The 27,385-nt window shown below is 44.1% G+C and overlaps 1 protein-coding gene across 3 annotated transcripts in view; it reads right to left on the reverse strand.

Moving 5' to 3' along the window:
• Window positions 1-27,385, reverse strand: part of LOC146858231 (aldehyde oxidase-like) — a 623,555-nt gene that overhangs the window by 437,209 nt on the left and 158,961 nt on the right. Inside the window, exon 1 of one of the 3 annotated variants that reach the window (XM_085649037.1) lies at window positions 18,812-18,993. The exons of 1 other annotated variant lie outside the window; for it this stretch is intronic. In XM_085649037.1, the coding sequence (XP_085505163.1) occupies window positions 18,812-18,865 (54 nt within the window). In that variant the 5' untranslated portion in view covers window positions 18,866-18,993. Of the gene's footprint in view, window positions 1-18,811; window positions 18,994-27,385 lie in introns of those variants that run through there. One more of the 3 variants, XM_085649036.1, reaches the window with a different exon arrangement.

Genomic DNA, 27,385 nt, shown 5'->3' on the forward strand with positions numbered 1-27,385 from the left:
GGTGGGTGCCAGGTTTCATTAAGACAATGTTAGAAATATGCTTAGATTTACAGCAATCCGTTTGGGAGCAGCATTTGTGCTGGATAAAGGTTCCTTCAGTGCAGAAACCACAAGCACAGAAAGCTCAGGACAGTTCTTAGTTGAACAGAGAGGTAAAGATGCAGTTGTTAAATTTGTGCCACAATTTATATTCTTCAGATAACATTATGCTGTTACAATCTGCATGCAGTGTTAGATATGAATGCTGGAAATCTGTGAGGTGGTACAGCTCTTGCATGTATGTAACATACTACGCCAGTACTCGATTCCAACTTTATTTTAATATTTTATTCTCAGGTGCAAAATGAGACCTCTACACATAGAGAAGTCTGATCTCTCAAAGATAAATAAAAGAGACACAATTGAAGATGAAATTAGAAATGGGGATTCAGTCAGAGTGGAAAAAGACAAGAGAAAATGTGATTGGGAAGTGTAACAATCTGAAGGAAACAGATGTGAGAAGTCAAAGGAAAAATGAGTTGAGAGGAGACGCAGAGCATTGGGGTATATAGAATGAGAGAGGGAGGAGAAAGTGAAAGTGAAAAAAAAGGAAGAGCATGATTATGAAAAGGAGATACAGGGAAAGAATAAAAGTTAGTAAGGGCTTGGACAGAGAGAGACACAGAGAATGAGAGACCTGGGAGAGGAGAAGAAAACGTGATTGACAGACATAAGTTAAAAAGAGAGTTACATGACATTTGAGTAGCGGCCCTACCTACACTCATTTGGCCAGCGGTTGGGGTAGCTACTAGAGATGGACCCTCACTAACTGACACCCCATAAATTGCTGTGAGCGATAGTCCCCCCTAGACGTTAGTTGCATGCTGATTTTGTCAAATGTTTGGACGAATGCCTGTTGCATCCTCTCCCTCTTGGTATTTGTTTTTCTTTGTTTCCAGTTCACATGTTTGTTATGCCATCATCTATGCACTGAGGTACAACAGTCAGAATGTTGGCTCTGGGTGGGCACCGACCCTGGCACCGCCTCTAAACATTATGCTTTGCATCCACCTACCCATTGGCCTGGCAAGGCCTTGCACGCTGCTGATATTCGTACATTATGGCATTACATTAAGATAGGGACTTGGAACGTGAGAGGTATACACAGCCCATTGCGCCGGTACCTCATCTATTCATATTTGAAACATCATCATATACAATAGCTCTCCTCCAAGAGACAGGCTTGACTAAACCAGAAGTGACACGGCTATACAGGAGGTGGAGGGGGGCAATTATTCGCCACGGGCTATTCGGCATATGCACAAGGGGTTTTACTATGGGTGAGGCCAGGGACTCCCTTCCGGGTGATGGATTCCATAATAGATATGGAGGGCAGATACGTCATGGTCAAGGGCACTCTGGACGGACGGATGGTGATTATTGCATCACTGTTTGCGCCTAACACTGATCAGGCTGCTTTTCTGGCGATGCTATCTCATAAATTGGCTACATGGCATTATACCCCCATGGTGCTAGGCGGTGACTACAACTGTGTTTTAGACGTCTCACTGGACCGCTCCTTTCATCCCCTGCCTGGCACAGCTACGCACTCTGCCATTAAAGCGTTAAACAACTGGGCGATACAGTGGCATTTAACCGATGCATGGAGGCATAGAAACCCTCAAGACATAGTGTATTCCTATTATTCAGGTGCGCATGATCTACATGAACACTTTGACCATTTTATGATGTCCAGCGATCTCTTGCCGTGTATTTCTGGGTCGCACTACATGGGGCGGATGCACTCGGATCAGACCCCGCATGTGCTGAGGCTGGAATGGGAGACCGGGGTGCCGCCGATCCCCGTCTGGCGCCTCCAGCCGGACACTTTACTTGACGCGCCTTTTCGCGACTTATTAGCTACCACCATAGCACAATACTTTGATGAAAACGCGGGCACAGCCTCGTCATCACTGCTGGAGTGGGACGCCCTTAAGGTGGTTGTGAGGGGGCACTGTCTGGGAACACAAGCGGGCATACGAGTGCAGCTAGAGAAAAATCTCACCATTTTAGAGCAAAAGCTGGCATCCAATGAACAGGAGGCGACTGAAGGCTCCTCAAGACTACTCGCACGCCACAGGGAGGAACATGCTCGGTTACTAGAATGGCTACGCTGCCTCAATTATGCAGCGCATTCGGCGCGGACACATCACATGGGCGACAAAGCGGAGAAACTGCTCACGTGGCTGATCCGCCAGGATGAGTGGTCGACCCCTGTGGCCTCCCTACGCATGACACGAGGGATTACAGCATACACACAGCGGGACATACACTGCGAATTTGTGGTGCATTATCAGGACTTATACACATCCCATGAGCAGGCTACCCTTATGGAGCTGCAACTTTATCTTGAGGGGATCACCTTGCCACATCCTACGTGGGCTCAAAAGGCGGAACTGAATGACCCTATCTTTCTGGAGGAGGTCTGTGATAGCATATTCTCGTTGTCAAATGGGAAATCTCCGGGACCTGATGGTCTGCCGACAGAACTTTATAAGACATACACCCATATACTAGCGCCACAGTTATTAAAAGTGTATGAGACTGCAATAAATTACTCTACACTTACTAGCATGCAAAATGAAGCACTACTAATCTCTCTCCTCAAGCCTGGCAGGAACCTTGAGTCCCTAGGCTCTTACCGTCCGCTAGCTCTCCTGAATACTGACTACAAGATCTTCGCATGGATTCTTGCTAAGCGCTTATCACCGTTGGAACAGGCACTGATGCACCCCGATCAGAACGGCTTTGTCCCCTCTAGATGCACCTCACTTAATATACGCAGGTTCTTCCGGGTACAAAAATATGTGTTACACAGGTGGCCACGCTCTGGCTGCCTCGTACTAGACTTGGAGAAGGCCTTCAACTCCTTGGAGTGGCCCTATCTGGCGCCGGTACTACACAAGTATGACCTAGGGGACCACTACATGTGCATGGTCCAACTGCTTTATCAACGCCCCACTGACCGGGTCAGGACGGGTCGGCTCATCTCAGACCCCATTCGAGTGAGGCGGAGGACACGCCAGGAATGCTCCCTGTCCCCGCTACTCTTCTCCCTAGCTATGGAACCGCTGGCGATGTCACTCCGTAGGGACGGCGATGCATGGGGCATCCAGCTGGGAGATGGGAAGCATGCCGTCTCATTATATGCCGACGATCTGCTACTGTATGTGCGTGATCTACATGACATCCCCACGTCCATAGCGGACACGCTCAAGACATTTGAGATGATGTCTGGTGTCCAGGTAAACTGGGCTAAGTCGGGATTTTATTCCTTTAGCGAAGACACGGTTGGGACAGAAGTGCTCCTCAACGGCTCCGCTCACCCGTGGTACCCCGCCAAGTTCCGCTATCTTGGCATCTTCATATACCGATCACCTGTTGATATACTGGAAGGCAACCTAACAAGAGCTATTTCGGCTGTTAGAGCCCAAGTGCAATTTTGGAAGTCACTCCCACTGAATGTTATGAGCCGCATTACTTTGATAAAGATGATTATCCTCCCTAAACTATTATACTATTTTTCGAATCTTCCGATCTATGTCCTGACCAAGACCTTCCGTGAGATGGAGCGTATGTTCCGTGACTTAATTTGGAACAAAGGCAGGCCCCGGGAAGCATTATGGAAGCTATATACCCCTACCAGCCAAGGAGGGCTGGCAGTCCCTAAAATGGAGTTATACTACTTAGCGGCCCAGTTACAATGGGTGATGAAGTGGTTAAGTGGCAGGAGCCTGGAGGACACGGCGACCCTGCAGCAGCCCTGAACTCAAACCCAGATCTACCATCTGTTCCATCCTATTGCCAAACCTCCACGCCCATCCCAAATCCACCTAGAACTAGCGCACAAATGCTACAAAAGGAGCCTCCGCCTCACCTGGGAAGTCACCCGTACGCCCCAATACTACCACTCGTGGGGACACCCAGAGGAAGGGCAGGCACCACCGAGGAGGTCCTTGCACACTGGCACACAGCTGGCATAGATACACTGGGCGACTTATACACGGATGGTTCCTTGCTTTCCTTTGAGGTGCTGACGGAAAACTATTATTTGCAGGCAGGGCAGTTTCTTTTGCACACCTCTCTCACAAGGGCCCTAACGGCAGCCTGGGGGGACATGATGACTGAACCAATGACACACCTGCTGCTGCAGTACTTACATATAATGGGTGCGGGTTCCCACATAGTACACTGGCTGGTGTCCGCTCTACTGACACACACACTGAAACCCATGCTGAGTCCTGCACACGTTGGGAAGAGGATAGAGGGCGACCGTGGTCGGAAAAAGAATGGAGTGCTATCCTAGCCAGCTCCTCATCTGTACCGAGAAGTTCTAGATTTAAGCTTAAACAAACATACATTATACATAGAGCATACCTCTCGCCCGATAACATAAACAGATACATCAACATTGCCACCTCCGCATGTCCACGCTGTCAGAAGCTTAACGCAAACCTACTGCACATGGTCTGGTGCTGCACCTCCCTACAACTCTACTGGCACGCAGTAACTACGGCACTGGATAATTGCACCAACATACCCCTGCCACATACATAAAAAGTTTGCATACTGGGGCTATGTGCCAGGTCCAAGTAAAATAGAGTCACATCCCGGTTTCGTGATCTGGGACTGATAGTGGCGAAGCGATTAATCACGAAACAGTGGAAGCACAACGCCCACCCCCCCGGGAATAGTCAGCTGGGAAATATCACTCACGGTATCGGCACAGGCGGAAAGCACAACACTGCATAGGGAGGAGACAGCTGGGCTTCGCAAGTACCCAATAGCATAATCCTGGGATACCATACTCACAGCATTCACGCAGGGGAACGACAATGAAGATGGCACTACCCCCCCTCGCCCCCCCCCCGCCAGTACCTGACTTGAGCACAGGAGGCCCTGAGTCACTGACCGCACAACACCCATTATTCCAGATGGGACCTACAGCGAAGCATGTTTGAGATCTGAGCCTGCCGCTGGGAGTCCTCCCCTGGTCCCCGACCGATTACTTAGCCTACCTAGCCCCTCATACCCTGCATGAGCCGTAGTGCCCCCCTGGTGAGCCAATGTAGCATAAAGTACGAGACACATGCACACATACCCAGTCACATATTGTTTTTTTTTTTTCTGATGGCAGTTTGATTAGCAAATATTTAGTTTAGTGAACCAGATTCTGTATGTCTTATTGGCATATCTTACAAATGTTCTAATCTATACTGAGGTGGACATGCATATACAGCCCCCATGTGATTCGTTTCTGTACATTCCACGTAATAACTGAACGATAAAGTATAAGACGCAACTACATATTATGCAGACTTTACTACCTGTAAACAAGAGAATGGAATGATGTAATGCGGGACGAGAGTAGCATGCAACTGTTTACTAGCATAGTACACCTGTAGAGGGGTATTTGTCCATACACGATTTGTTATCATACTTCTGCTATGTACCTCTGCTATATGTACCCTTTCATAATGTTGGTTTGTATACGTATGTGTGATACTCCGGATGTCCTCAGACTGTTACAAAATTCAAAAATGCAATAAAGATAATTAAGCAAAAAAATAAGTTAAAAAGAGTTACAGGAAAAGGGATGTAAAACATTCACTGAGAGACAAGATACAGAGACATCAAAAGAGAAGACATAATTTGCAATCTGTTGTTCACTAATTTCTATATCAACAAGGTCAACTCAGTCTTCCTTTTTTTAACCCCTTGCGTGCCCATGACGGAACCACTCCGTCATGAGCCACGGACGGCGTGTGCTCATGACAGAGTGGTTCCGTCATGCTGCGGCCGCTCCTCCCATGCGGCACTGATTCCCCGCCTGTGCAGGTGAAATAGAGAGTGGGCGGAGTCGTGACGGAACCACTCCGTCATGAGCACAGCTCGTCCGTGACTCATGACGGCGTGGTTCCGTCACGAGCATGGCAGCGCCGCGCTCACCCTGCACCCCCCCCAGCGCCGCGGCGGAATTCGCGCCGCAGCGAAGGGGTTAAAGGTTGGTTAATTCATACAATAATAACCTAGAAACAGCAGAAATTCAGATCAAACCATACAAAACAAGTTATAGATGCCTTTAGGTGAAGGAGGATTAGTAAAGAATTACGGAGTCTAAAGGAAAGTGAAATAAGTATCCAGGGATAGAGTATGACAGCGTAAATATGAGACCTCAAAATTGATAAATCTTGTAGAACCTTTCCACATGAGACATATACATATATATTTATATTCACTGGAAAAAAAGCAAAGGTTTGATTTTGATTTGATTCATTTATAAGGCGCGAATCATCCCCAGGGGGATCTCTGGGCGCCCGAGAAGGAGGCAAATGTAAGAGGAATAAAAATTCATTCATTAGAATGGCCAGGTCTTGAGCAACTTTTTGAATTGTGGAAAGTTTGGGCAGGCACAAATATGCTCAGGGAGCTCGTTCCAAAGTTTGGGGACCAGATAAGAAAACGCACAACCTCCCATTTCCACTTTCCTAATTCTCCTGCAACAGAGCAGGCTGCGATTACTGGATCTAAGCAGTCGCCCTGGTTGATAGCGTTCAATTTTGTTAGCCAGATAGGACGGGCCCATACCGTGCAGGGACTGAAAGACCAGGCAAAGTAGCTTGAAGATGGCTCATTTCCTCACAGGAAGCCAGTGTAAAAGGTGCAGGAGAGGGCGGGAGGGGGTTTGTGCTGGTTTGTAAAGGGCAAGACGGGCGGCTGTATTTTGCACCACCTGCAGCTTGGATAGCAGGTCTTCCCTAATTCCTACCAACAAGGAATTACCATAATCAAGGGGAATGATAAGAAGCGACTGGATGAGGGTCTTTCTGGCGTTCAGTGGGATCCAGGAAAGATCTTACTGAGTAACTGCAAGGTCCCGTCACAGGTACCTGCGAGAGTTTTCACCTGATCTTCCATTGAAAGCTTATTGTCTATTCCTACCCCTAGGTTTTTAGCCCACCCTCTAGGGGCAGGTGCTTCTCCTAATTCTGTCGGCCACCAGTCAGCGCTCCACAGCTCTTCTGCCTTGCCAAACAACAAAATCTCCGTTTTAGAGGAGTTCAGTTGCAGGAAGTTCTTCCTCATCCAGCTGGCAATGCTCGTCATACAAGTAATGAACTTAGATTTGGTTACAGCGGGGTTGTTCTCTATGTGTACTATCAGCTGCGTATCATCAGCATAGGATATGGTTTCAACGCCGTAATTTCTGATAATAGAGGCCAAAGGGGCAACATAAAGATTGAACAGCGTGGGGCTCAATATAGAGCCTTGGGAAACCCCCTTGTCCACCACAGTTGTCTGAGACACAAATTAGTCCAACTGAACACATTGTGTTCTGTCGGACAGGTAACTCTGAATCCAGTCAAAGGCCAGGCCTCTGACACCAATCTCTCGAAGCCTGTTCAACAAGATACGATGAGAGATGGTGTCAAAAGCTGCCGACAGGTCAAGCAGCACTAACATGACTGGAGAGTCCCTGTCCAATGACATCCTGAGCGTGTCCATAACCTCTAGTAGAGCGGCCTCGGTGCTATGGGATGCACGGAAGCCAGACTGGGATGGATCTAGTATTTTGTTGTGTTCTAAATAGCCAGAAAGTTGTCGGTTGATTATTGTCTCCATGATTTTGGAACAACAGAATTTTGAGTGGGCCCAAGAGAAACTCAAAACTGAATGGTCTGTCCAGCCAACCCTCCAAAGAGGTTCAACTGTTAGTTCTGGGATGTTCGAAAAAATGGTGTCCAATACATGGCCCGCTAAGTGGGTAGGACTGTCTATTCTAGAAGAGAGATCAAGAGATTCCATGGTTACAGGGACATTATCATTAGCCTCAGATTTCACATATACAAAGCCATTTAAATTTAGCAGTTTTAATTACCTGAGCTAACTATAACTTACACCCCCGCAATGCACGGCTTATGACCTCACATATTACATTACTCATGACATGGTCAGTGACATCGCCCACTCACGCACCCACACAGCAACTCACATGCCCATTCAAAGACCCATACAAGAACTCACACAACCACTCACTCACCCATAAAGTCACACACAAACCCACTAACTGACTCATACAACCACACACACAAACACTCACTCATACAGCTACTCATCCAACCAGTCACTCGCCTGTTCAGCCACTCACTCAGCCACACACTCACCCATCCAGCTACTCAGACATTCACCTATTTACCAATACAGCCACTCACACACCCACTCACTCACCCATACTGGTTCCCAACACAGACACTCACTCACTCATACAAGCACTCACACACCCACACAACCATGTACATACCCATTCACACATCTATACAAGCACACCAACATCTGCTCACTCACTCATACAACCATTCACACAGACACACACTCTCCAATACTGCCACTCACACATCAACTCATGTAACCAAACACCCACTCAAACAGCCACTCACTCACCCACACAGAGACTTACACACCTAGTCACTCACTCATACAGCCATTCAGACACCCACTAAACTACTAATACAGTCACTCACACAACCACTGACCCACCCATACAGCCACTCATACAGCCATTCACTCACCAATACAGCCACTGACACACCTACTCCCTCACCAATACAGCAACTCACACAGCCACTCACTCATCCACACAGCTACTCACATGCCCTCTTACACACCTATACAGCCACTCACACACAGATATACACATTCACAGAGTCACTTACATAATACATGTAAGAAGTAGTATCACTCATTAGTAGTGCACTTAGTATACTAATTAAACTTTTGTAGCAGCTTATTATACATGTATAACAATCATAAACTCTTACAAAATACTTATACTTACCGGATGATGTCATAAGGGATGTCATTTGAGATATCATCAGTGGTGTCACTGACCATGTCATGAGTAATGGATATGTGAGGTCATACGCAGTGCATTGCGGGGTCATAAGTTATAGTTCGCTCAGCTAACTACAATTGCTGAATTTCTATGGTTCTGTATGAGTGTATTTTGAGCCTAACTATAACGTCCATCTAGCCTTTGATTTTTCTGTGAATTACTAAGGTTTTTTAAAATTCTATTTCCTAACTATAACACCCCTGTAACCTTTTGTTTTTTTAAATGAATAGACAGACAGACAGACAGACAGACAGACAGACAGACAGACAGACAGACAGACAGACAGACAGACAGACAGACAGACAGACAGACAGACAGACAGACAGACAGACAGATAGACAGATAGACAGATAGACAGATAGACAGATAGACAGATAGACAGATAGACAGATAGACAGATAGACAGATAGACAGATAGACAGATAGATAGATAGATAGATAGATAGATAGATAGATAGATAGATAGATAGATAGATAGATAGATAGATAGATAGATAGATAGATAGATAGAGCACTGACGCAAAATCCATTTTCCTAGTGTCGAGCATCATCAACATATGCTGTGCAGAGAAAATTTAAAGTGCAGAGATGCTAGATTGTGTTGAGTGGAAAAGTGCCCTCGGGAGAGAGAATGTGATAGTGGTAATGTTAGATAACCTAGGAGAGAGTGAAAGAAATTCCTTGAGATTGCTGGATAGAGGTGGGGTGAGGGAAAGCCTCTATGGGAAGGATAACGTAACAGTACATGGCTCCAGAGAGGCAGAAAGGATGAAAACATCAGTCCCAGAGAAAGGAGTAAAATAGTGCTAAAAAAAATCAAGAAAGAAAGAGCCTTATAGGATATAGACGAGCCCAAATAGGAAAATTAAGTAATAGGAAACACGAAGGCAGAGAAAAACAGTATTTCTTTTGCATGAGTTCGTTGTCAGTGTTTAGTGCATGTTTGATGTGCCAGATTGAGAGCATGGGGGCCCGACGTTCTCTGTTTCATTGTAAATGACCCGCGCTGCTTAACAGGGCCAACTGCTCACACTGGTCAGATTAGCCAGTGACATATCCCCCCAACAGTGCTACATTCTCAGACTGCTCAACAAGTTCTAGTTTCATTCATTGAGGCACATGGACCACATCTGTATAAAGTATATTCAAAACAACGAAAATGTTACTCTGTGTTGAACTTTCCTATCATAATAACCACAAAGACCTGACAAAATAGGGGCTCGAACTATCTAGTTTCCTTTTGTGATACTGGATAGAGGGGGTACATTAACTCTGTATCCTTCAATCCTCTATTAATTATGCAAAGATGTTTAAACTTTCTTATACCAATCCGAAAGCTCTTAATACATTGAGTATTTGACATTAAAGCCTCACATTTAACATCACACTAAACAATAAATGTACTTTTCTTCAATCTTGTTGCAGTTAGAATGTCTTTGTTCATAAAATATAGGGCTATTTGGAGGCATATTCTAATTCTGCTTTGAATAATGTGGTTTTGTTTTTTTCCTAAAATGTTTTAATTCAGTTCATTCTCCTTGTAAACAGTGCTTATTACTGACCTACGCCACATTGAATTTTACTTGTGCTGATAAAATATTATTTTAACAATGTTAAAATCTAAATATTTTGCAGAGACCACTATCATTTGTTATCCTGTTACTACTAGTGAACACAACTCAAACTGTGAGTATGTGTGTATGTGTGTGTGTCAGTCTCTCACACATCCTAGAAGAGGAAGCTGCACATCGTGGAAGGGTGTGTTTTATCTCTTGCACATTTCTCTAATTTCACGAGTTGTGAGTGCTGAGCACGGTCTTTATCGATATAGAGAAATTTGGGGAAGAGACCTAGGATTGTTTTCTACAAGAGAGCAGGTTGGGAAAAGATCTAAATCTTGACTTTTTGACTGATGGCCAAGTAGTTAGGAGTTGAGGAAAGAAATGTGTCTTGAAAAGCGCTCTCAATTGTTGGTAGGTTAGGTGTTGGCAGGTAATGCTCGAGCTGTCTGCACATGCAGCACTGCAAGCTGGGTGAATTAAAAATAGAGCACAGACACAGGAAGCTCAGACAGAGGCAGTTTGCAGAGAGGAGCAGCCCAATGTGGCCTCTTCACAAAGGTAAATTATATATATATATAAATAAATGACTTACCTCTCCTCACAGTTCACAGTCTCCTTTGGCCACTGAGTGTGGCAGCAGGTGCTTAGGTGTGAGACACAAAATTATACCTAACATCTTCCCCTCACAATATATAGGAAAGCCACATATACTACTGCTGCTGGTGAAGCAGAATGTAGTATTTTCAGCAGCAAAAATTCCCGACGCATGTTGGCGAAGCATCACCTTGATCACGCGAGATATATATATATATATATATTCACTAAAAAAAACATAGGTTTCACACATGTTATAGTTAGAAATTAGCATTTAAAAAACCTTGCAAATTCACTTAAAAAAAACATAGGTTTCACACACGTTATAGTTAGGAATTAGCATTTAAAAAACCTTACAAATTCACTGAAAAAACCATAGGTTTCACACATGTTATAGTTAGCTGGACATTTCACTCGTAAAAAACCATTGAAATTCCCCCGTTATAGTTAGTTCAGCTAACTATAACTCACGCGACCGCAATCCACTGCTGATGACGTCACATATTACATCACTGTATTCACTAAGATATTGTTAATAAGTCAGTTATACAATTAATTTTACAAAAAAAACATCCATTTAGACACTTATTTACCCATTTATTCTTCCATTAACCTTTAGATATACATATATACAAAATATTTATTTTTCAGAAAGACACATATTCACTGGATGATGTCATGAGTGATGTCATCAGTGATGTCATTTGAGATGTCATCAGTGATGTCATGAGTGATGTCACTGACCATGTCATGAGTGATGTAATATGTGACGTCATCAGCAGTGGATTGCGGTCACGCGAGTTATAGTTAGCTGAACTAACTATAACGTGGGAATTTAAATGGTTTTTTACAAGTGAAATGTCCAGCTAACTATAACATGTGTGAAACCTATGTTTTTTTCAGTGAATTTGCAAGGTTTTTTAAATGCTAATTCCTAACTATAACGTGTGTGAAACCTATGTTTTTTAAGTGAATTTGCAAGGTTTTTTAAATGCTAATTTCTAATTATAATGTGTGTGAAACCTATGGTTTTTTAGTGAATTTGTAAGGTTTTTTAAATGCAAATTTATGTATGTATTATTATATTTTTTATATATTTATTTTACAATAAACTACCTATGTATATAGTTATAGATTGACTGTATCCTGTAATATGGAATGGCTCAGCTCTTTTTTTTTTTATTTGGATAAACTTGAACAGCATAGTTAATATCTTCTAAAAACTTATAAACAGTTTAAAATGTTTTTTTTAGGGTTTTTCTCCGTGCGCGCACCACGATTTTTTGAAAAAAAATAAAATGTTTTTTTCACCCTTCGGGGTCCTTCAGGGACCCCCTGACAAAGGCTAGGGGGTCAGGAACTCTCTACCCTGCCCCCTTTTCACGTTCTCCACCTTTCTTTTTCACTGTCACACACAAAATGGCGTCCGACACTTCCTGATTTCGACTGATTCGAATGTTGACTGACATCTAACCACCAATTTGTATTACGCTCACGCACCGTGCGAGCACCGAGCGCGCACGGTGCGCGCATATAGATATTTATGTACTTTTAACTGCCATTTTCTCAGGAACTACTGAACAGATTGACACCATATATGCAAAAGGCACATGCCTGATCTGAGGACTACCTCTTTGCCAAATTTCAAGTAATTCTGTTGAGCCGTTCGGGCTGTACCTTCGACTAAAGGTCCTATGGGAAAATGCATGGGGAAAACGCGTTTTGGGACCCCCCTTTTTTCTCAGCCCCCGCTTGACGAATCACCCCGGGACTTTCAGGGTAGGAGCTGAGCGGAGCGCCCCATTAGTTTTGAAAATTTCACGAAGATAAGTCAACCGGCGCCAAAGTTATTCAAAATAGAATTTTCAGATTTCCTATGGGAACTCGGTCCTAACTATAACTATCTACTGGCGACTGCCAGTAGATAAGATATATATTTTTTTATATATATATATATAGATATATATATATTTACATGAATTTAAAATGTGTTATTAAAAATTTCAAATAAATTACTTTATTTCAACAATATTTTCTATGGGAATTTATGTCAAATTCCTGTCTCCATTATTTTCTGCGAGAGGGTGTTACAGTACCTGTACCTGTGAGTGGCCATGTGTGGTGCTATACTTACTCCAATGCTGGTCTGGAGTACATTTACAACAGTTGTGTGGCCTTTTGGGCTGTAGCAACTTTAGAAAGTGCAGTTTTTGAATAGCAAAGGGCTTACTCTTTTTGGGTCGGTGTTTGTATTTGCATGTCCCTCTATAAGCTCGTCCTTACCCCTCCCTAAACTCCTCCTTAGTCCCTCCCAAACCCCTCCCATTTTCTAGTTAATATGCTCATTTTTCCACCACTCTCCTAGTCCTTCTTACATTTACTACTAAGTAGTAAATTACATGTGTGGAAATTCCCCCAGAGACAATATATATGAGAGGAGGAGGTTACAATTTACACCAGTAGTTTGTCAATAGCATTTTTAGCAAGTTAACAGTACGACTGCAGTACTACAAAACGCATTTTGTAAATTGTGCCCAAAGTGTTAATACATTAAAGCCAGTCCCATTGGCATTGAATCCACAGAAAGAGGATTATCTCCCATATACCATTCCAAAAATACAAGGCATGGAGAAAACCCTGATTGACTAGCATAAGGAATCTGAGCCACATCTGCTGCTTCAATATTACAGAGTTCCCAGAAAGCTCTCAAAAATTGGATCTGCTAAAGAAGTGACAATGATGGCAGTTCTGTGATCTGCATACTTGAGACAACAAACCAACAAACAGGCAATGATTTTTGAGAGGATGTCCGCATTCTGTGTTTTTCCTGACTCATCATACAGAAAGAGAACACGGGTGACCATTAAAATCAGATTTGAATTTGCTGGATGCGTAAGGCAAAACTTTATCATTCCACTAAACTAATGGTATATCACTAAGATAATAAACATGTATTTGATCTATGCCATTTCTGGATGGTGTGAGGAGTGGGGACTCTAAGTCGCATGGAAATGGATCATCTGTAAATGTATTGTATGTAAGGTGTGAGGTGGGTACTGACATTCCGGAGAGTGAAACAGGGTCCGCTTCGGTATCGGGAAAAGGGGACAAGTGGAGAGGATTCCCACAGTGTTGTGTTCTTTATTGCTGCTGTCCCCATTTTGCTTCTTTCCCTCTCTTGGGTCCACCAGACCACTGAGCAATTGTTTTTTTTATTTTTATATGTTTTTATTATGATTTGCAGATGCCCAAACACAGTACAGTACATTCTGAGCAATTTTTACATTTCTCCAACAATTATGGATGAGAGAACCCCTCAAAGAAATAATACAATCTAGTCAAGGAATAAAATTGTACATAACCAAAATCTTGTGTTAATACACTTAGTATTGTATTTGAACGTAAGCAGGTCATTCTCATGAAAGGAAATCATAACATAATAACTTTTAACTTACCCAACCCATCTACCCCCCCGAGTCACATAAGGAAAACCTCAATTACGAATCCTGCAACACAGGTCAGATGATATAGGTGTGCATATATTTCTACACTATACTCAGGGTGTGGCCTTGCCTCCTTATCTGAGCTATCACATACAATGTGTTGTTCTCCTGACAATTGTGAGGCAAGGCCCTCCCCCCGTGGGGACCTCTGTGATCATGACATACCAGGCCCTCGCATCGTCTTCTAGTTTAGCATCCCTTCAAACACGTCTCATTCGAAATAACACTGCCGGCGCCCATTCCTACAAGTCCCCATCCCACTTCCCTACTAGGGGGTGCACCGAACCCCTCCAACTAATTGCAATCCTTTATTTGGCCAACCCCAGTCCCAACTGGAGGAACCTACGTGTAAGCTTTTTCCCTTTAGGTCTAGGGAGAAGTCCCAACAGCACCTCCCTTATGGATTGGGGTAGCGTCCACCCCGTTACTCAATGCAAAATCTCCAGTCTCGATCCCCAGAAGAAACGTAGCTCGGGACAATCCCATATCATGTGCAAGAACTGGGTGTCGCCATAACCACATTTCGGACAGCTAGCAGGGCGATCCGGGTATATTTTGTGAAGTACACTTGGTGTCAGATAGGTTTGATGTACTATATTGAATTGTGTAAGTTTGAATCTGGTATTAGAACTTATGTGCTTAACCCCATCATGTACTTGTTGCCATTTCCGGGTCTGTTAGAGGCTCTCCTAGTGCCGCATCCCACTTAGCTTGAATCGGGAGCAGGTGCACAGCCAGTGCCCTATAAATGTGAGATACCAGCCTTCGGCCCCCCCGCCAAGATCACGAGAGCTTAAAGTGTGGCAGTAATGGGTGTGTTCTCCGAGAACGCCGACCGTGCAACCGCTGAAATCTTTGCGTATTGAAGGAATTGCCCCCTACCTAACTCAAACATTGATTCCGCCTCTTCCCTGGTGATGAACTTTTGTCCTGAATACAAATCCCCCATCACGCAACAGCCTCCCTCCGTTCATCTGAGAATAGACATGGTTTGACTTATTTGTTTAAACGGTACCCATCTGGGGTATAGGGCGCTCGTTTCACTGCAGTTTTTATTGCGGATTCCCAGATTGCAGCCACGTGTCTGATAATATATGGGAGCTCCTCGGGCACCCGGGATCCCATCATAAGTAGGTCCGGAAGAGGGGTTCCCCTGTGAGTACCCTCCAACAATCGCCTCTCCCAGTTGTCGTCCTCATCTAGCCACTGAACAGCGTGTTGAAGCTGTGTCGCCATGTAATAGAAACCCAACCTAGGGGTCTCCAGTCCTCCCCGCTCCCACGTCCTCTGTAGTGTATACAGTTTCACCCTTTTCCTTTTGGACCCACATAACAGATCAACCAGTAGACGGTCCAGCATGCGGAAATACGCCTGTGGAATACGGTAGAGTGAGTTCTGCATAGTGTATAAGCAGCGCGGAAGAATCACCAATTTTATTAGAGCTACTCGTCCCATTAGGGACAAGGGAAGGTCTTTCTAGAACTCAATCGATTAACGATACCTTCCACACATTTCCCTACATTGCATTCTAGGTAGGCCTCCTGTGTGTGCACCAGCCTGACCCCAAGATAACGAACAGAGTCTCTAACCCAGGTCATCCCCACCCTGGCCAACTCGTCCTCCTCCTTTCCTCCAGGCTCCCCATTTGGAAAAGTTTAGACTTCCCCGGGTTAAGGCAAAGCCCTGATATTTCACCAAAGCCGTTTAGCTCCCTAAGGAGCTCTGAAACACCTCTTTTGGTTGCCGGAGGTATACCAACGTGTCATCAGCATAAATTGACACCACATGAACCGTCATCCCCAGCTGAATCCCCCAGTGTTCCATCCTACATCTAAGGGAGATCGCCAAGGGCTCCATCGCAAGAGCGAAAATTAGCATTGATAAGGGGCAACCCTGTTGAGTACCTCGCTGGAGTTCTAAACTATCTGATATTTGATTGCGAAGGCGGACCTCAGCCGCTGGTTTAATATAGAGCAATTTTAACCATCTCAAGTAGTTATCTCCCAGTCCCATCCGACCATGCACCATCGACATATAATTCCATTCAACAGAATCGAAGGCCTGTCGAATATCCAGGAGACACAGAGCCCAGTTCACCACCCGTAGGTTCGGTGCAGACCACTAAGCAATCGAATGTTTAAAATGGTATGGACTGTGGAATAGTAATTAAAAATGCAACATAGTTATGGTTCTACTTGAACTCTTGTTTGTCTGAAGTGGGCCATTGGATAGCTTTAATCATACATATCCAGAATTTAAAAAAGGAGCCTAAATTTGCTTCTTTTGGGTTGCTGGTGACCAAGACACGGCTCCAGTTTTGTATCTAGCTTTTTGACTGATGGGTCTCAGTAAGCTCCCCCCTCCCGAATAATATGTAGAGGTTGAAACGTCGACGCTTATGACATGTAGACTTGCATTTAATGTGATTTGCCTACACAGTACTCAAACAATGAGCCAGAATTGAAATTACTTTGCAAATTTGTCTATATTGTTAATTTGTGTTTAGATCTGTTCATGAATCTCTCTCAGCGCACTCTTTTGCACACATCACATTTGCTGTGCCGTCGGCTGGAGTATCCACAACCGAATTGTTGAAATAAAGAGATTCAAAGTTTGGCATTACTATATTTTGTGTGTGTATGTTGCTTGCTCTAGCCAAGGAAGCTCAGGCGCAGATTTGAAGCTCAGCAGGGCTGACTCAGCATTTCATTGCTCTGAGGTTGGAATACTGTAGAGTTGCATACTAGTGCTATAAAATAGCAAACCTATGTTAATAAGTGGTTATGTTCTTAATCGACCAAGAAGTGTAATTATGGTTCTATGATTTCAGTCTGCATGAAACAATACTATTCCATAGTCTGACGGGTTGTTTCCCCATCTGTACTATAAGTAGGATGGGTCCCCCCCCCCCCCCCCAGGTCTCACGCTGCAGTAATTGAAAAACAAATGCAAAAATACCAGTTGATGGACAGAATATAGAACAATGTCATACATTCTCCCCAGTACAGTGATCTGGGCCTAAATCCATCATTGTTTTTGCTCACCATGCCATTCCAGTTTGAACCCAGCCATGTGCAAACCAGTCTTGACCCTGTGCCTCATCCCCTGGAACTGTCTCCCCCAATCGTTGACTGCGATCAGTAAATATCTGCTTTTTAGAAAGGTGCTTAAGACCCGGCTGTATGCCATTTAGGCAGTCCCTACAAACGCGCACAGCTTGAATGTCCGTTGGCTGATGGCAGAGTGCTGTAATTATAGCGCCTTGATGCCTGTGGGTAATTGTCACACTTTATAAATTAAAAATAAAATAAAATCGAATGTCTTTCAAGCCACTACTGAATATTTTAGAAATCACTGTTAAAATCCTTAAGGTAATCCATGTTAGCAGTGCAATATCTTTTTACTTCATCTCACAGTCCCTAAGAATATTTGCTTGTCCAAGCTGATGTGTTTCTGTCGTTTTTTATGTTATGCAACAGAGGACTCTTGCGCTTGCATAATGCATACTTTAAACTGATGCGCCTTCACGTGTCTGAGTGAGATCAGGTTGTGGGTTGGTGCTTGTGAGGGAGTACGATTGAGAGCTCTGAAGTTGAGGAACAAGGCAGCGTGAGTTTCTCACACTGTCAGTGTGTCAATAAGGTGTGCAGACTACCTGCACATCCAATACTTGGCCTCTCTGCAGAGTACACAGAGCTATGATTGCACATGTGCCAATTGTAACTGTGGAATAGTGCGAGATATGTATGTAGATGAAGGATTTCAGAAAGATGTGGGGAGAAAAAGGGTTTAAATGTCTATCAAAGTGAGATACTGCATAAGAAAGTGGTTGGATGGAGTAAACAGGAGTGTCTGACAGCTCCTAAGGTCACTACCCCTTCCCCAGACATTATTAACTGGTACATACCAAGCTGTATGAAGCACAGGATTTTATTTAAGTGTTTGAAGCCACACCCTTAGTGATATAATGGGAGATGGTAAGCCACGCTTGCAGGCGGTAAATCTTATAGGAAACGTTAGACTTTAACCTGTAGGGCATGTTACAGAACGTTCGGATTACTTTCTGACAGGAAGCCGGTAGTTTCAGATGCATCCACGTTGAAAAGTTGGATTTAAAAATGGTGCCTCGACCACCACTGAAATGCGAAGACTCGACTCCCACAAAATATAAAATGCTCCGGAATAGACTCAGCACATGTCAAATGCGCAGAAATACTCACCTTTTTCCCATTTACAAAGAAAATGAGATGTTCGGATGCGTCTGCAGCAGCCATGACTGGCTCTTCAGTGGCAAGGCGGGAACCTGCAGACCGGCGGCCAAGAAGAAACCCAAAGGAAGTGTGTCGGTGCTGAAAAGAGTAAAGACTACACCTATGCGAGCCTGCCTCGAACGTTCACCTGTAAAACGTTACACAGGTCGGAGCTCGGAGGCAGGGCACGTGGGCGCCTCCCACTGTAAAGCAAGTGACCTGTGCCAAGGCTCGCCGGGGGCGGCGCGCGCAGCCTGCCAACATTCGAAGTAGATATTGATTACAGCTGCCAGGTGAGGGGTGAAGTGAACCCGCTCGCTGGTCCAGTTCAGCCGCCAGGAGAACAAACTTCACCTTCGTCAAATTACAGCACTGAAACGGTGACATTGGTCACGGAGCGTGGAAGAAACAGGTGTTCTGTTGCTTGCCGTGAAGGAAGTTGTATCTTATACTCAGTGGACGAAGTGCATAAAGAAAAGTGTGAGACCTGTTATCTTGAGTTCAATGTTGGCGTAGTGAATGTGGGGGCGGGGTCATAATGCGGCTAAAAGGAACGAAATATTCTGTAACTATATTCTTACCCATACACCTTAAATTTAAAATAGATGTAACATATGTATCTATGGTGAAATAATTTTTGCTTGCAGGACTGTTTGGTTAGTTAATATGATCACTGTGGATAAAGCAGCGTGTGCTCAGACATTCATTAAGTGGTTAAGTAAGTCATTTGTTTAAAATTTGTACTGCACCCAAGATAAGATGGATACACAAGCAGTTGAAAAATGTGAAAAAGATTTTGTTTAAATGCTTATAGTGCTTTCAAAAGTTGTTTATTGTAATACTTTGATGGTACCTTGTGCACACCTTTTTTTATAGGTTTCCTTTAAAAGGACAAATTCAGAGTCTATTATTTAAAGCGTATGCTGGCTCCCAAGCAGCAGTTTGAGTTGCTGATTAACCAATTGCTCCCTTACTTTTCTTTCAAGTAGCAGGCTGCGGAAATAAAACCCTTTGTAGGGGTTCACTGATGCACCTGGTCCTTAAACCAACAAAGAAGAGACTGGCACGGAAGCTGTAATATGAAAATAATGCATTTATGAACCTCACGTGAGGGAGACTGCGTCATACAGTACCCTCAGGCCACTATATGAGACAGTCTAAGGCAGTGATACTCAAAGTAAGGCCCGGGGGCCGGTTGCGGCCCTCTTGACCTTTACATGCGGACCCCTAGTGAACAGCAGCATCAGGTTGGTGCGTCTGGTTGCTGAGCACGAATATTCAAAAAGAAATGTTTAATAAACGGGTAAGCATTTATTAACCCGCAAATAAATGCTTGCCCGTTTATTTAACATTTTCTAGACCTCCTTGCACAATCCCTGACCCACCCAGACTCCCTACCGCCACACTGCTGGCATCAGAGCGGCCCTCGGTCACACCACAGACCATACTTTGTGGCCCCTGGGCAAATGTTTGCGAGTACCCATGGTCTAAGGAGTACAGAGAACATGGGTCTTTTATACATATATGTTGAATAGTCAGCACGAGACCAAGGGGAGGTACTGGCACATACAAGAATAGTTATTGACTAATATGGTTATACAAAAATTGCTTGCTCAACAAAGTGGGAGGGGAGACATTTCTCCTTACATCAGTAAGAACAGCCTGACAGTTATTCACTAGGAACCACTGTATTGGCAGCTCCAGGTCTTTCTGAGCATGTGCAAGGCTCTGGCTCAGTGCTGAAGGAGTTAACTATATCACACGACACAAGCAGAATACAAGGGCAGTCAATAGTGAAGAGGGAGAAAGCACATGGCGAGCACATGGCCAACTAAAATGGCTGCCAAAAACAAATGGCTTCAGCAGATGCTAACAGCTATTGCAGCTAGTTTTCCACAGGCACCCTGGAGAGATGGCTTGTTTCTAGTTTTGCTGCCTCTCACTTCGCGGTAAAGGGGCCCCTCCTCCTCTTTCAACGTGAAGCAGCTAATCAGTTCAAGAAAAGTTGTTTCTTAAATTTTTGATCAGATTAATAAACCTTCTAAACATTGTTTCCTTTGTTCCCCTGCCCACTTCGACCTATGTTTATACACAGAACAACATTAAAGGCTATAAAATCAAAAACAAGACAGAGATTTGTCCAGGATCACACAATTTGTTCAGAGAAGCTGGGATTGATCCCAGATGTTCTCGTTTCACTTTGTGTAATTCAGTCACTGGTTGAGTGCTTCTTTCTCTCTCCTGTTTTACATAAAAGGTTGATGGCTTGGCTTTATTTCGTGACACATGAGTTTAGAGTATGGGTAGCTGGCAGAGCAAACATGAAAGCTGTGCTCATGTTGGGCTGTAAAGTCCATGAGCACCGGAAGCTGAGCCAAATCCAAGCATCTGGCGCAAGCCTGGATTGAGGCTTCAGAGGCTCGCCTCCAGGCTCAAGACATTCACTTTTGACTTCCCCATCAAAAGCAAGTCCTAAGGGAACTGGAAATAATATGCACCAAAACTATGCGTTGAGATCGATATGTGTGTTTGAAGTTTCTTTTTAAGCAAAAATAACAAGAGTTGAGAAGGAAGCAGTGTCACAGAAGAGACGGTTTAGTCTTTAGTAAACACTGATATTTAATGATGGAGTGTGGCAAAAGGCTTTCTCTTAACCCGTTCGCTGCTAGGCCTTTTCGCCCCCTGTGCTAAGCTTTTTTTTGACTACTTGGGGTAGTTCGCTCTTAGGCCCCTGTAACTTTTTGACCACATAAGGTATCCACGCCAAATTTACGTCCTTTTCTTCCAACATCATGGGGATTCTAAAGGTGCCCAGGGTTTGTGGATTCCCCTGGAGGGGACCCAGAAATTAGCCAAAACAGCAAAAGTTTGGTTTTTGGGGGAAAAATGGGAAAAAAGTGCTGCAAATGAAAGCGTCTGTTTTTTTCCCTGCAAATGGTATCAAAAAAGGGGTTGTGGGGCTGAAATTACAATTTTCACAGCTTTTAGGGAATGAGAGACTTTTGTCAGAAAACCACATTTTTTTACACAGTTATGGTATTTTTCTGACACATATCCTATTTTTGCTATTTTTTGTGCTTTCAACCTCTTTCCGGTTAATGGTAGAAATGGGTATGAAAGCAATAATGGATCCTGGAAAGCTATACATTTTACAAAAGTAGACAAAATTCTGAATTCAGCAAGGGGTCATTTGTGTAGATCCTTCAAGTTTTCTTTATAGAAACTAACAGTCACATATAGGAAAAATTGAAAATTAGTTAAAAAAAACAGCCATTTGTGTCAACGTTTTTACCTGTAACTTCTTCTAATTATGACAGATGTTTGAAAGCAGTATACCATTACATCCACAGGACCTTTCTGGTTCTGGGGATATATAGGACTTGTAGGTTCACCTAGAACCCGTCGAACCCAGAGCCACAAACTGAGCAGCAACTTGAAATTTTTTTTATTATGTACCGGGTATATGGCAATTATTCTGGGAAAATGTATATATGGAAAAATCAGTATGAAAGACACCTATGTATTTATGAAATGGGAACAAAATATAGAGTTTAGAAACAGTAGATATTTGCACATTTCCGAAATTGGGAATACCCATACTGGCATGAGAATTATAGGTCATCTTTCAAAATGACTTATTTTTTACACATTGTCTTTCATTTGGAAGGCAGAAATGCATCGAAAGTCAATAAGTAATAACAGTTGCTCTACAAATCTGTGTTACCCTAAGTCTCCCGATAAAGATTGTACCTCACTTGTGTGGGGAGGCCTAGTGCCCACGACAGGAAACGGCTCAAAACGCAACGTGAACACACTACATTTTCACAGTGAAAAATTACCCTTTTTTTGCAAAGTGCCTAGCTGTAGTTTTTGAACCATAGCTCTGCCGGCACCTAAGGAAACCTAGCAAACCTATACATTTTTAAAACCTAGACACCCAGGGGAATCCAGGATGGGGTGACTTGACTGGCTCTCACCAGGTGCTGTTACCCAGAATCCCTTGCAAACCTAATAATTTGACAAACAAAACACATATTCCTCAAATTTCTGTGGTGGCAAGTTCTGGAATCTGCGTGGATCCACAAAATTCCACCCACCCCGCGTTCTCCAAAGTCTTCCGAGAAAATGGAACCTCACTTGTGTGGGTAGGCCTAGTGCCTGCAACAGGAAATGGTGCAAAACGCAACGTGGACAGACCACAATTTCACAGTGAAAAATGACCCTTTTCTTGCAAAGTGCCTAGCTGTAGTTTTTTAACCCTAGCTCTGACGGCACCTATGGAAACCTAGCAAACCTATACATTTTTGGAACCTAGACACCCAGGGGAATCCAGGATGGGGTGACTTGACTGGCCCTCACAAGGTTCTGTTTCCCAGAATCCCTTGCAAACCTAAAAAAGTATTTAAAAAAGCCCACATTTCCCTCACATTTCTGTGGTGGAAAGTTCTGGAATCTGCGTGGATCCACAAATTTCCACCCACCTCACGTTCCCCAAAATCTTCAGAGAAAAATGGTACCTCACTTGTGTGGGCAGGCTTAGTGCCCGTGACAGGAAACAGCGCAAAACGCAACGTGGACACACCACATTTTTACGGTGAAAAATACCCTTTTTTTGCAAAGTGCCTAGCTGTAGTTTTTTTAACCCTAGCTCTGCCAGCACCTAGGGAAACCTAGCAAACCTATATATTTTTAAAAACTAGGCACCCAGGGGAATCCAGGATGGGGGGACTTGACTGGCTCTCACCTGGTGCTGTTACCCCGAATCCCTTGCAAACCTAAAACATTGACAAAAAAACTCATTTTCCTCACATTTCTGTGGTGGCAAGTTCTGGAATCTGCGTGGATCCACAAAATTCCACCCACCCCGCGTTCCCCAAAGTCTTTCGAGAAAAACAGTACCTCACTTGTGTGGGTAGGCCTAGTGACTGCAACAGGAAACGGCGCAAAACGCAACGTGAACAGGCCACATTTTCACAGTGAAAAATTACCCTTTTTTTGCAAAGTGCCTAGCTGAAGTTTTGAACCCTAACTCTGCCAGCAACTAGGGAAACCTACCAGACCTATACATTTTTGAAACCTAGACACCCAGGGGAATCCAGGATGGGGTGACTTGACTGGCTCTCACCAGGTTCTGTTACCCAGAATCCCTTGCAAACCTAAAAAAGTGTAAAAAAAACTAATTTTCCTCACATTTCTGTGGTGGAAAGTTCTGGAATCTGCGCGGAGCCACAAATTTCTACCCACCCCGCGTTCCCCAAAGTCTTCAGAGAACAATGGTACCTCACTTGTGTGGGTAGGCCTAGTGCCCGCGACAGGAAACGGCACAAAACGCATCGTGGACACATCACATTTTCACAGTGAAAAATGACCCTTTTTTTTGCAAAGTGCCTAACTTTAGTTTTTTAACCCTAGCTCTGCCGGCACCTAGGAAAACCTAGCAAACCCATACATTTTTTAAAATTAGACACCCAGGGGAATCCAGGATGGTGTGACTTGACTGGCTCCCACCAGGTTCTGTTACCCAGAATCCCTTGCAAACCTAAAAAATTGTCAAAAAAATCAAACTTTCCTCATATTTCTGTGGTGGAAAGTTCTGGAATCTGCGTGGATCCACAAATTTCGACCCACCCCGCGTTCCCCAAAGTCTTCTGAGAAAAATGGTACCTCACTTGCATGGGAGGGTCAAGTACCTGCGACAGGCAACGGCCCAAAACCTATTGAGGCGACATCAAAATTATCTATCACAAACTAACCTGGATTTGCAAGGGGGGTCCCATGAGTTTTTGGCCCGGGACTCGGCGGCCTAGGGAAGTCTACCAAACCCACACATTTCTGGAAACTAGACATCTGGGGGAGTCGAGCGAGGTATGGCTTGCATGTTTCCCCCAACATTATCCTACCCAGAATCCCCTGCAAACCTCAAATATTGCTGAAAAAATCACTTTTTTCTCGAATTTCTGTGTGAGAAAGTTCTGGAATCTGTGTGGAGACACAAATTTCCTCCCACCCAGCGTTCCCCCAGGTCTCGCGATAAAACTGGTACCTCACCTCTGTGGGTAGGCAAACCTCAAATTTAGCTGAAAAACCAAATTTTCCATATATTTTTGTGTGGAATCACCGTGCCGGCACAAATATCCTACCTCACAGCGTTTCCCTGAGCCTCCCGAGTAAAATGATACCTCACTTGTGTGGGTGGGGCAAGGGTCTGTGACTGGGAAGAGCCCAAAACATAGGGAATAAGGGTATAGCACCGAGAATTCTAAGCGCTTCATTTTTTTAAAAATACGTTTTTAGCCGATTCTGCATTGGACACCCACACAAGTGAGGTATCATATTACTCGGGAGACTCAGGGGAATGCTGTGGGGTAGGACATTTGTGCCGGAACAGTGATTCCACACAAAAATATGTGGAAAATATGTTTTTTTCAGCTAAATTTGAGGTTTGCATGGCGTTCTGGTTAGGAAAATGTTGGGGGATCCGTGCAAGCCATACCTCATTGGACTCCCCCAGGGGTCTAGTTTTCAGAATTGTTTGGGTTTGGTACTTTCCCAAGATGGCCGCTGAGCCCGGGGCCAAAATCTCATGTGCCCCCCCCCCAAAACCAGGTAGTTTTGTGATAGGCAATTTTGAAGTCTCCACAGTACGATGTGGGCCACTTCCTGTTGCAGCCACTATGCCTACCCACACAAGTGAGGTACCATTTTTATCAGGAGACCCGGGGGAATGCTGGGTGGGAGGAAATTTGTGGATCCACGCAGATTCCAGAACCTACCCACACAGAAATTTGAGAAAAAAGGGATTTCTTGTCCATCGCCAAGTAAGTCCGCCGTCTCATCTCCATCTCCTCCTGCCAACTCACCTCAGCCAACTGACAAAGGATCTTGTGCCTCACAACCAAAGATGTGTGCATAAGAAGCTCAACTTACAACGCAGCAGCAGAAACCTGCTTATATGTAACTTGGCCCGTAGCTTTAAAATAAGATTTTCTTTATTTTAATTATTGTATCTCATTAGAGAGACAATGTGGCATACGGCCTGAGCTGCCAACTTTGGAGCTGGGGAACTGGTGTTGAGTCTCCCAAGTTACCGCTGCTTTTCACTGCTCCCAGACGCCTTCTACTTTATGCTTTTTGAACAATAGTGCAGCTCATTGCTGCTACCAGATTGTTAGTTTACGCTACCTCCTGGATGCTGCTAAGGTAAGCTGGCTTCAAAGAGATGCAACTTCATGCAGTGCCATGGGGCGGCTAGCTTTCATTATCCCAAGGTGCAGCTGCGTTATTTTAGGTTGTTCCATAGTGCTTCACCTGCTTTATGCTGCCCCTGCGGTACTGCTACTGGACGTTACTCTCATAGTGCAGCATATGTTGCTGTCTCTGGAAAATGCTCCCTCACACTGTTACTAGAGTGCTGCAACTGGGGGTGCTTCTGTGTTAGACTGTTCAGATGTGCTGCAACTTTACTCTGACCCAAGGGAGCTGGTACTTTGCATGCTGCTCTGAACTGCTGTTCATTTTAGAAACAGTGAGATATGATCAGCTTTTTCCCCCAAAAACATAAATCAAGTTTCTTTACGCAGCCTGGTAAGGGCCCTTTATTGTATTCTCAGCCAGCCCTCGTCTGATTTTTAAGACCTGCATCGATTTAGAAAGTTTGTAATCCATGTTTGAACAGGAAAACTAGTAAAATAAAAAGAAGTGGGAGGAGTTTTTCCCATTTTTTCTTCCAGTGTTTGGATTCATGTTTTAGTAAAAGGAAATTCTACATCCTTTAACCCGGCCTCAGATCAATGCAATGTGCTCTTACCAGCCAGTTATACAAAAATAACACTTCTCATTGCAGTTCGATAATATGCCTATGTGTCCTTGGGCAATGTAACTGGGGCTCATGCAGGCCTGGTTCTAGGAATTTTCATCTGGAATGGCCAAGGGTTCCTTCGGGTGGGCCAATGTAGGCCCAAATTTTGTCAATTCTGTAGGTAGCCTACAAACCCAAGATTGTCATTATATCTTCTTCCAAACAGGCATACAGTGCGTCTAGAGAGTTATTTGAGAGTAAGAGTTGATGTCTATACTCAATGGCCCAACTCCTCATTTCTAACAGGCTAGGCTTTAGCACCAGCAGCAGGATTCCAAGCAGAGTGTAATAGTAGTTCAAGGTTAAGGCGTTCCTGTTACCTCACCTAAGCCATAACATTTTGCACTAGGAAGACTGGCACTGAAAGCTTGATCCGGGCTTGAGCCTTAAGCCTGGCTCTAATTCAGCATTAGGTCCTGTTGTAACTTCAAGCCCATAGTGAGCCAAGCTTTCATGTACCTTCTGCCTGCCACCCTCAATCTACTCAGGATGTGGCATTACTGCAAGAGCTTCCAACTTTGGAATTGAGCACGCTAGGTTTGAGTCTCGGTGTTGGCTCAACATCCTGTGCTTCTGGGCAAATCTCCAGTGCCTAAAAGAAATTAATGTGACCTTGTATAATGGAACTGGTGTTCATGAAAAGCGCTTCAGTATCTCCAGGTCGAGTTCACACCATATAAAAACAG

Source organism: Triturus cristatus, chromosome 3_2 (assembly GCF_964204655.1).
Source record: "Triturus cristatus chromosome 3_2, aTriCri1.1, whole genome shotgun sequence".
NCBI lineage: Eukaryota > Metazoa > Chordata > Amphibia > Caudata > Salamandridae > Triturus > Triturus cristatus.